Raw genomic sequence first — 12,055 nt, 5'->3', positions numbered from 1 at the left:
CTGTAGTAATAGTAAGGATAATACAGTGATCATGCTAATGTCAGATTATATTTACTGTATTTGGATTAGTAGAAAGGCTAATTACAATGTTGATGAGACTAGCCTTTATTAAAAGCAGGATAGTTTATAATAAATGGATGACCGAATGTATTAAAAAAATCATCCACATATTTCACAGACAAATATGTTAATATGTAATATCTCTGTATACATGTAAACTGTAAAATTTTAAATAAAAGAAAAAAAATATGAACTTTCCTGAGTGAAGGTAACATGGTACAGCAGTGTAGCACGCCTGAATATCACTAACTGCCCAATGGGCGTGTAGAGTATAAGTGACTGGGCATGTCGTGCTCTTCAGTGATATTATGAATTTAATGTTAAATGGATCAATCTCCCACGGCAACTTTTCTGTTGTACTACACCCAAAGAATGGAGGATAAATAATAGACCAGCCGATTTGCTGTAAACTTAAGAAAAAAGGGGGGGAAAGGTTCTATGGTCTTGACAGCAGTCGTTTTAAAACCTTGTGTACAATATTGACAACAAAGAGTAACTGCTGTCATTACTGTCTGTCCGTCAGCAGGTTTGGTTACGATCCTAGCGCTCGTGTGACCGACCGCCGAAATGTGTTGATTTAGAGAGGACCAGTGTGACCGACCATCTCGGGTGGGCTAATCCCTGTAAAAAAAAAAAAAAAGTTGGCAGGCATGTGTGGCTGAGAGAGGGGACCGGGCTAGCCTAACAGAGAGTGGCCGGCCGTCCTGCGGACTATTTTGGATAGGGCGGTGTCACTGCAAAAACGCGTCGCCGTTCTCGCAACCCAGTAACTGGCTGGCCACACTCCATGTACTCGCCATAAAGCAACAACGTTAAGAGAGAGAGAGAGGCGAGACGAAATGAATGGGCAGGCGTGATGAAAGTGTCGTGAGTCACGAGTACGGCACAAAAAGAACAATGGATTTTAATTAAACAAGGAACAATTATACTTACTAGTAATGTGTTTATTTTGTTTACAGTTATGTGATTAGAATATATATATATATATATATATATATATATATATATATATATATATATATATATATATATATATATATATATCAGAAAGTTGCTCTGGTGTTTCTGGACACCGGATCCTCGGTCAGGGGGTCGAGCCGACCTTTACTGACATTTTGGACAATATAAATTTCTCGGCTCAAAAATCGTCACGTGTAGTCTGGGTAAGTTCAGCTAAAAATTATTAGATTGTAGTCATACATCAGAGAACTTTGAGAGTAAGGTTACCCCTCACCAGCGTCATCCTATATTCTTCGTAGTTGAATAATTTGTGTGATGTCTGTCTCTTACTTTCCACATCTTCACACCGGGGACCGATCAAGAGTATTCCAGACGTCCATTTTCTGTTACATTCACCTCACCACCACGCCACCGTACCTGTCATTTTAACCAGTTTTCCATAATCGCTAACTATGGAGTAAATTCGAACTGATTTGAATGGTTCTCATAGCCTGACGTCACCTTATCATGAGCATACCACTAATTAGCAACAATACCCATGTCACCACTACCACCACCAAAGACGGAATTCCATGAAATGAAAATAGTCAACAAATCGCCTATATCAATCGGATTTTGCCTCGTATGGAACTGATCCGAGACCTTAGCAGGGGACATCGTTCCTGGCAAGTGTCGGGGAAGCTTGTTTACATCTTCAGGAGTTACTGGAGCACCCGATTCCATAATATTCCATAGACTCTTTTGGAGATACAGTATGTTAATAACTATAATCTTGGCCCCGGGGAAGGTAACAAACTTGTGTGCTAACTATACAACAATGCAAGCCAAGGAGGTTATGCGTTGTGGCAGTCCGACAGCAGAACCGCAACCCAATCATTTCCCCCCCACCCCCTCCCTCAACACCGCAGTGGTGATCAAGACTTGAGGTGGGTGTGAGGGCGTGTGTTTCAACTTTCTCTGAACCTATACCTGATACTTCTACTTGGTATTATCACATAAGTTACTTAATAATCCTACCTGATACAGCCACACCAGTTACCTCATATATATCTGCTTCATCCTGACTCACCCGACACTTGATAGTTTCCGGCCTGATACCGTCACACCTGATATTGTCTTACCGTCACACACACACACACACACATACAAATATAAATACAAACTTATACACATCAACAAATAAAACCATAAACGTACACACGATTACACGTATAAGCATAAACACACCGACATACTAAGTCGTATACAGCACATTACACAGTCATAAACACATACTATCAACACACACACACAGAAAGAGAGGGAGCTCATAAACACACACAAGCAAACATAAGGCACACAACACACGTGACAGCACGAACAAGCACACAAATACAAAACACAGCACAAAGCACAAATTAACACAATATCTTATATAGATTCAGACATATCGACGTGGAGATTGACAGTTATCTCATATATTTTCTCCCTTGTCATTCGAGACACGATAATTCAAGTTGCCAGCTATGAAGAAACATTAAATTTAGTGTTGGTGTAACTCGTACGTGCAACAAGTCATTCCCTTCGTGTTGGATTCCTCTCACTTACTCACTTTCCCTGCAACATAAACTTTGCTAGAACTTGAGCTATAATAAGACAATGTGGTGCCGGCTGTAAACAAATTGAAGTGCACATTGGTGTAGTGATAATTGTGTCGTGAATTAACTGGTGGTATGGCGTTGGGGTGTTCCCATGTGGGGATGAAAGAGGGAGGAGTGGCGGGTGAACGTGGCTGACGGGGAGGGATCTACCAGCCGTCTAGGTATTCACGGGACGGATTTGGCGTGCGGTGGTTGGCACAGGCGGCGAGTGGCTGGTGGCGGAGGTAGTGAGGCAGTGTGGCCCTTGACTGTGTCCCCGGCGGCGGTCGCTTATGTTCTCTCATTCCTCGTCATGTTCTCCTGGCTCAGTAGAGATGATATCAAAAAACGTCACTTACAGATGTGTGAATCAGTGCTGGAGGGGCTCAAGGTGGTTTACAAGAACAAAGTCCTGCCCCTCGAGTCCCACTACAAGTTTGAGGACTTCCACTCCCCTCCCCTGAACGACACGGACTTCGATGCCAAACCCATGATTCTCCTGGTGGGGCAGTACTCTACCGGCAAGACCACCTTTATCCGCTACATCCTCGAGAAGGATTTCCCGGGGATCCGCATAGGCCCGGAACCCACGACGGACAGCTTCGTTGTGGTCATGTACAACGAGAGGGAAGGTATTATTCCTGGCAACGCCCTCGTGGTCGACCCCAAGAAGCCCTTCCGTCCTCTGTCAAAGTACGGCAACACCTTCCTCAACAGGTTCCAGTGTTCCCACGTCAGTTCCAATGTGCTGAAGGGTCTCACTGTCGTTGACACTCCCGGTATATTGTCTGGAGAAAAACAGAGGGTCGACCGAGGCTACGACTTCCACTCTGTGTTAGAATGGTTCGCCGAAAGAGTCGACAGAATCATCCTACTGTTCGACGCCCACAAACTCGACATCTCAGATGAATTTCGATGCTTCCTGGAGCGTCTCAGAGGTCAGCACGATAAGATCAGGATCGTACTCAATAAGGCTGATATGATCGACCATCAGCAGCTGATGCGGGTGTATGGCGCCCTCATGTGGTCTCTGGGCAAGATCCTCAACACACCAGAGGTAGAAAGAGTCTACGTCGGCTCCTTCTGGAACCAGCCGCTTAGATACGACATTAATAGATCGTAAGTACTCCTTCTCTTTGTCAAAATTCTCAAAGGTTCATATGTTATATTCCTCTTAGTAGGAGATGATTGATTACATCAACTTATGGTAGTCTTGGTTCAGTTTGGACGCCATTTTAGCCACCATATTTGTTTACTATTTAGTGGGCTACCTAATTGAAATGACGATTTAACGTATGAATCTTTGAAGAATAGCGGCTATGTTCTCTTGTCTTGTAGTCAACCTGTGTCATATGCCACATGTGTCAGAACTTCATGTTCTTTAAGACCGGTGTTTGTGCTTAAGTGAAAGCCAGTGTTGTCAGAAGAAGGCCAAGCATTTGTTTGGCGCTGTTTTTATAGTGAGGTGTTACAAGGCTTTGTGGCTTTGCCTATGGGCGGGGTCGGGAGTCGCAGGCCGGGCTGGGTGTTCTCTTCCCTCCTTTACTTAATTAGCTTTACCATCTATCTCAGAGCAGCCCAGTCAAAACCTCCTGCGTTCTGTCGTAGAACATCCGCTCCCATCACAATAACACACCACAAGTCGACAAAACAATTTTCATTTATACTGTGTTGTGTACTTATACTTTGGCTGCACGCCGGCATGTGTTGACAGTCTCTTATGTGTCACTGCCAGCCGTGGACCTCCGTGAACTTGGTCTATATATAGTCACAAAATACACCACGCTCGTTTCTTGGGTATGCCTTTATTAATAATGCCAATAATGTAACAAAAGATTACTATCCATATGTAGGTGATAAACACGAGGGTGCATCAGGTGTTCTGAAAGGGTGATTACTATTAACAACGTTAACTATTGTAGAAGGTAGTGATGATAAATTGGCTGTCAGTGACTCCCACTAACCGCTCATCCATCTTTGATATCAACCGCCACGTGGATGTATGTAATGTCTTACTAGGCTGCATGAAAGTTCAGTGTATTCTGCATTGTATACAAAGCTGATGAAAGCTTACAGTATATTCTACAGTGTATTTTTATCTTTTATTTTATTTAGGTCTATGTTGCTCAACCGATGTAAACTTTTATAACGAATTTACTCAATAATTACAGAATCAACCTATCTATTCAACGACCAGTCTACACTGTTCACTAAGTCGAAGTTTTTACTCAAGACCGTCTTCAAGGATAATGAAATGCCTTTATTTTTTGTTGTTTTAGAGCTTAATTAAACGTTTTAATCATGTTGTAGTAGTATTTAAAGCGCGATTATTGTATATACAATGTGATATAATTCAAATTACAGTAAAGAATAATTTTAGTTCTAGTTCGTTTTTGGGATCATGTGAAGTTTAGGCACCCCAGCATAATACACCTTTAGATAAACCACCCTTAAGTTCACCTAACCAAACCTAACTTAAAGGCACCATAACCTAACGCTAGCCTAACTTAACCTAACCTAACCGAACATGACATAACCAAACCTAACACAACATAACCTTACCTAACTCCCACCCACCTCCAGATAGGTAATTAATCTTAAGGTAAAATAAACAGGGCTACCTTATCATCACATGATTCATTTTGAGAATATATTGTAAATTATTTGCACACAGGTTTGTCATGTGAGTGTTGGGAGGGTTGAGGCGGACACTGGGGTCAGATATCAGAAATTCTCGTTAATCCGGAAACCCTGGTAATGGAGGAGGTGGTGTACCGCCCTCAGAGAGAGAGAGAGGGGGGGGGAGGGGGGATTTTTTGTCCTATAACAGTCGTCTCGTTTTGCATAGTCAACTATAGTATTATTAGAAATATGTTACATTGATACCGGAAGTTACACTGCTACCGGACCTTCAGAAGAATTTTGATTTTTTTTTGTGGATATCAGATGTTTGTTTCAGGGTGACTGTGGTGCTTTGACATCGTACTGATTCTATTATCAAGTTATCTTATTGTACAGTATTTAGGTTATTCCGATTGGCTACCTAAGCTGACTGATATATTTAAATGTATTTGCTCCACAAAACAAAGTCTTGTGAATTTTTGTATATGTATCTTCAACGTTCATAATTACTCATATATATATATATATATATATATATATATATATATATATATATATATATATATATATATATATATATATATATATATATATATATAATTACTGTACGGAACCATTTATTTTTTATCAACTATGAATATTATAGCCTGTGTGGATCGTATACTCGAAGTCTCGTCTGAAATGCTGATTTGAATTTTCCCTTTAAGATCTATATATACTACCACCCAGACTATATTACGAAGGTCAACAAACAATGATCAAAAATAGGCTAAAATGTGCCGTACAAGCGTGTAAGTGAAAGTTAAGTATTTTTAGCGGCGTCAGCCACAAGAATCCAAACACTCACTATCGTCAACATTTCATTATTATTTTTATTATTGTGCATAACATGAAGTTGTGCACGTTTCTTATTTTTCTGCACAATCTGCACCAGTTAGTTTAATTTGCGTTATTGTTAGTGCTCTGAAAGATGCTGAGTATACAAACAACAAAAAACAAATCAGGAAGAGCTGTGGTGGCAGTTGAGTGTATTGGAGACCACAGTTACATGACATTGTTCAGCGTCCCCCGTTTGTTGGAAAACTCGAAAGTATATTATATTGCTGGGAGTGACACACATTTTGATGTGTTAGATGTTAGTAGCTTATGAAGGCAGACTAAAACATTAACTAAAAATATGTCTATCTATTCCAATCTAAACTTAGTAAACTACACTACTGCTTTTTTTAATACGTAAAAACTCAGAACCCTCTTATTTCACCTGTTGATGGAACACTAATGCTTAGCTAACCTAATCTAACAATCCTGATCTGATTTAACCTAACCTAACTTAAAGTAATCCCTCATAAGGTGTTAAGGTGTTTAATCATCAATTGAAATTTTTTTTTTACCATGTTTAGCTACTAGGGTTAGGTTAAAGATAAGCCGTTGTTGTCTCGGTATTTAGGTAAGTAGGCCTCGCCACTACCTAATCATAGCAGCAATGTATTTAGATCGGTGGTTCAGATACAGTATGATATGATGTGATAACTGATGGTCGTCGTACATACAATGTCATTGGAGCTCAATAAACACAACAAAAGAGGCCATAAGACCCAAGTTTCTGAAAGTATAGACGGGCAGTTGGTCTTTGTCATATACACACACACACACACCAGTGTTAGGTTAGGTTGGGTTAGGTAAGGTAAGGTAAGGTAAGGTTAACGTTAGGGTGGTTAATCTGAGGGTGAAATAAGAGGGGATCAATCTTAAGGTGACTGGAGGCTAATAATCTTAGGTGAAATAAGCCTTGCGTTAATCTTTAGGCGATTCCCGTTTTCTCCGCTGTGTTCAACCAGGGACTCCTGAAGGAGGATAGCTCACTCGAATGGACGAACACCTACCCCCCCCGCCCCCCCCTCAACAATGTGGCGCCGCCAACCGGCTATAAAATAAACAAATTATTTATCAGCCTGTTAAAAAAAACTATAATAAAGTGCATTGGTTAACTGTCTGCGATATTTTTTGTTCATAAGAAATTGTATAAAAGCTGTAGCTACCACCATCGCTTTTACTGAAGAACCGAAGGGAGTATATTCCTAAGATGGTAAATATTTTTTTTTACTACAAAATAATCAATGTGTTGCTTTGATAAATTATCCTTAGATATCAAAAGTTGGATGTCAATAACCTACTGAATATATATAAGTTGTGTTTATTGAATAATTTGATGTTATCGTACAATATACAGTATATATATATTATTTCATATTGGCCACATATCAGCTTACTAGCCGGTTGGGCGGCTTATCCAGTGTTAGTACAGGAGGAAACTTGGAAACCTCTGGTGTTTGGTAGTGTCACACTGGATAACACTCTTCTCACGTGTGTCCGAGCCGAGGCTCGAACCCTTGACATATTAGTGAGAGTTATGCGCTTTCCGGCCAATTGGCGACGCCACCGTCGCTAGAAGATGAAAAATTTTGCATTGAGTGAGCTATCCTCCTATAGTCTCAACGTAGGTATACACAAATACATCTATATTATTTGTTGGTCTTATCAGTGCCCCATAAATAATACACACATAATATATACTTTAAGAGACTCGTGGCTGAAGTTTAAAATTCCTATTCACAAACTATTTTGGAATTTTGGAGAGTCGACTATCCCTATACTGACGTACAGTACCTGCAATCTCGCGATATAAGGATCAACTGCATAATTACAATAGTACAGTAGTAATAGTAGTAGCACTCATAGTAATACTGTAGTTGTGTACCAGTAATGATAGTGCAAATTTTATTATAGGTTTATTGTTACTTTCCTTCTGCTTCTTCTTTCTATTATTATTATTATTATTATTATTATTATTATTATTATTATTATTATTATTATTATTATTATTCACATACATCACATACACGACTGTATAACCTAAGCATAATTTTTCAGGCCAGTAGAATATCATGCCTCCGGCTGTCACTGAGTGTCATTGACCCCTTTATCTATACAACGCAAAAATAATGTCAGTGCATACTTTGAAGGTACTTTTTGAACACATGTACAGTAATGACATCATCGTATCAGCTTATTAGGTGTTCGGGCACGGTCGGTTTGTTACATGTTACGACCTTTATTGTTATTATCATTGACCCTATTATACTATGTTTTTCTTATGTGTAACTTATCCACGGATTTTATTGACGATCCAATCTGCCTTGCTGTACGGTACTGTACATGGTAATACACTTCTTTTCTTTTTTTTTGCATGCTTGAAGAACACGGTGTGTGTGTGTGTGGCTGTCTGAGGGGCTGCTATATTAAATTCTTATGCGTGTGCCTAATCGTTTCGTAGGCCAGGGTCTGACAGGGTGTCTTGTTTTTGTAGTTACAACTATTCTTGATAAAATGTTAAGTTTAGATAAATTGATAGGTATCATTAATGAATCTGGACAGTGTGCATAAACGTAAACTAGCCGGTTTTATGAATACCTGTATATAAGCGTGATGAACGAGGCTTTTTTGCAGTATTGCAAGTTCAGGCTTGTTGATGTGAAAATAAAACGTGGAGGCCAACATACACCCTTTTTTGTGATGACTTTTTATGACTTACATATTATTTGTGCTAATTTTGATGATACCTGCTTCTTTCCTCGTTTCTCTTGTTCCCTCTCCACCTCTCTTTAATGTACAGGGTGGTGCGTAAATCTTGCATCACAGGGAAAAATTAAAAAAAATACAAAAAAAGATTCAGTTTTTTGTTCAATAATGAACCGGCTCAAGTAGGAGAGATTAACTCGTAGGCCTTAACAACATTTCAGCGTTGGTATTGCCACAATGTGGGTTTATTTTGTCCTTTAGCTCATCAGTGGCCCGAGATCCATTGACATAAACGAGATTCCAAGTGACCCCAAAGATGACCTCTTCGTCCTGTCTATGATGCATACCTTAACACGCCACTATACAGTATATTCTCTACTGGTTGCCTTCATTCGTTCATCTACTCCTCATCTCAACAACTTTTAAAATTTCGTATTTTCTTCGTCCAGGTATATTTCCACATTTATTCACAGTATTAATGAGTCTATTAGTATTTTTTTCATATTTAATTTTTTTTATTATTCATATTCGTTACCGCTTACCCGGTAGGCTTCACTCGAATCAGCACACACACATGCGCCTGACAGTGACAAGCAGTATCGGTGACCCCAGTGGTTATCCCCACAACTTGTCATCAAACACGTATTTCGAGAATATAAAGTTTCATAAAGATGGTTACAGGCCAAGTTTGTCTCTGAAGTTTGAAAAATATAGTGGGTGCTTAAGCTAAATATACAGAAAAATTTGCATACGTGGATAAAAAGGCTTAGAAAGTATATAGCTTAAAATTATATTGAAAAAAATATGATATAAATCAGTTGGCTTGTGTAAAACTGAACTATATCAATGTTTATCTTACAATTGTGAACGAAAAACCTGATTGTGCGTGTCTTGTACGAACGAAGAAATATGCAATCACTGTATGGCCTTGACATTTGATTGCCAATTGTCTTGGTATTTAAACGACATCAACTTGTTAAACTTTACCCCCTTGTTATTAATTTCCCTTTAAATTTGCTTATTGGTATACCGTATAGAACTTTGATATACTGTCGATGCAGTATTACGATTCATAACCTCATGGTCTGTATCTTTGAAGAAGACACGTTACATAACTCAGGAATGCTGTCCTCACGTGCTTTCCCAGGACGCAAGGCGCTAGTCACCAACCTAAAACAAAATACGTAATAATAATCCTCGCCCGTGCTTAATCTTTCATTTCACTTAGCCAGTTTAATTAATTTTCATAGAATGTTGGTAGCTTATCTGACCAATCGAATCAGCGGCACGTTTATTTATGGTGAGCTTGGTATTTTCTTTCCTTGTTGAGTCGCTACTAGGGCTGGGCCCAGTCAGGACCACATTTTTTTTTTTTTAATATCTGGTTCCCGCCTGACTGGTCCGGTGAGTCTTCGTTCCCACCTACCTGCCCATGTTGTTGCGCGGGCTCGAATGTATGTTAAACATTTCTCATATATATATATATATATATATATATATATTTGTATATAATTAGACTTCGTAACCATTTGATAATACAGTACATCACCCAAGAAACTTCTTGAGCAAATCATCAAACTTATTGGCAATATAAGTGTATACTGACTTCATGGATAATTTACTAAAATATTAATTTTCTTGACTTTTGGCAACATATACATGATATAAAGAAATTAAATATTTACTGCATTAAACTCTACACTTACGTGAACTGGCAGGCTTACGTTTACAATCTCGAAATGTTAAACAAGTGTATTCAGTTACTGAGAACTTCATTTAAATTGGGCTATGTAACTATGTTCTGCAGTTTCATTGATTGAAAACATTCATAGAAGTACATCATTACCATAGGTTTTCATTAGTATGATTTGATTACGTCGTAAATTCGTGATTTTTGTTATTTGCTTCTTGCAATTTTAATACAACTTAGACATCAACAGGTGGAATAGTCTCCGGAACAGTTGTACAGTAAGTGCCCCTTGTAACTATAACAAACACATACTGTAAGTAAAACAGAAACTGATACTGACATTATGATAAATAAAAATTACTAATGCAACCTACCAATCGTAGTAGTTAAATGGTTGTATATATATGGGCTTTAAGTAGTGGGCGGTATTTAAATTTGGCGGGGAGGTGAGACAGATGGCGCTGGTGTGGGTAAACACCTCACGTCAACTTCCGGGGGCCGGAGTCCACAGTTATCTCCACCAGTGAGCCAAGCTGTCACAGACTCGACCGTGGCCCGGGCACCGCCGCTACCACCAACACCATGTTCTCCTGGATGAACAAGGACGAGTCCAAGAAAAAATCGCTGGACGTCTACGACACAGTGTTAGACGGTCTGAGGAAAGTGTACAAGACAAAGGTGCTACCGCTCGAGTCCAACTATCAGTTTCATGACTTCCACTCCCCCGCCCTCGATGATCCAGACTTCGATGCCAAGCCTATGATACTACTGGTGGGGCAGTACTCCACTGGTAAGACCACTTTTATCCGGTACCTGCTGGAGAGGGACTTTCCTGGTATCAGGATTGGTCCTGAGCCCACCACAGATGGCTTCATCTCTGTCATGTACGGGGATACAGATGGCACCATCCCTGGCAACGCCTTGGTGGTGGACCCCAAGAAACCCTTCAGACCTCTGTCTAAGTTCGGAAACGCATTCCTGAACAGATTCCAGTGCTCACAGGTCAACTCCACAGTGCTCAAGGGGCTGTCCATCATTGACACGCCCGGCATTCTGTCTGGGGAGAAACAAAGGGTCGATCGAGGCTATGAGTTCACAGGTGTGTTAGAGTGGTTTGCAGAGCGTGTGGACAGGATTATTCTCCTCTTTGATGCACACAAACTGGACATAAGTGACGAATTCAGGCGGTCCATCGAAGCGCTCAAAGGTCATGATGATAAAATCCGCATTGTACTTAACAAGGCTGACATGGTGGATCATCAGCAGCTGATGAGAGTGTATGGTGCCCTCATGTGGTCTCTAGGAAAAGTGCTCGCCACACCTGAAGTGGCTCGTGTGTACATTGGATCTTTCTGGGATGAGCCGCTTAGATATGACGTCAATCGAAGGTAAGATAATGTGCTCCAATTTATTTCTTGTAATTTTCATTTGGCATATTTCGGTAAAGGTTCGTTTTATGCCGTAACAGGATATTGATTACGACCTTTTTAATTGTAGGAAATGAATATTTATGGAGATATAAACC

At 39.8% G+C, this 12,055-nt stretch overlaps 1 protein-coding gene across 2 annotated transcripts in view; it reads left to right on the top strand.

The window, feature by feature from the left end:
* The first annotated feature begins 2,831 nt into the window (after positions 1-2,831).
* Positions 2,832-12,055, top strand: part of LOC121856454 (EH domain-containing protein 3-like) — a 57,286-nt gene continuing 48,062 nt past the window's right edge. The window contains exon 1 of one of the 2 annotated variants that reach the window (XM_042352059.1): positions 2,832-3,758. In XM_042352059.1, coding sequence (XP_042207993.1) covers positions 2,953-3,758 — 806 coding nt within the window. In that variant the 5' untranslated portion in view covers positions 2,832-2,952. Of the gene's footprint in view, positions 3,759-11,026; positions 11,919-12,055 lie in introns of those variants that run through there. The other variant, XM_042352058.1, reaches the window with a different exon arrangement.

Source organism: Homarus americanus, unplaced genomic scaffold (assembly GCF_018991925.1).
Source record: "Homarus americanus isolate GMGI-L3 unplaced genomic scaffold, GMGI_Hamer_2.0 scaffold29324, whole genome shotgun sequence".
Taxonomy (NCBI): Eukaryota; Metazoa; Arthropoda; class Malacostraca; order Decapoda; family Nephropidae; genus Homarus; species Homarus americanus.
The sequence above is the reverse complement of the archived record's forward strand: the minus strand, read 5'-3'. Positions and strand labels throughout refer to the sequence as shown.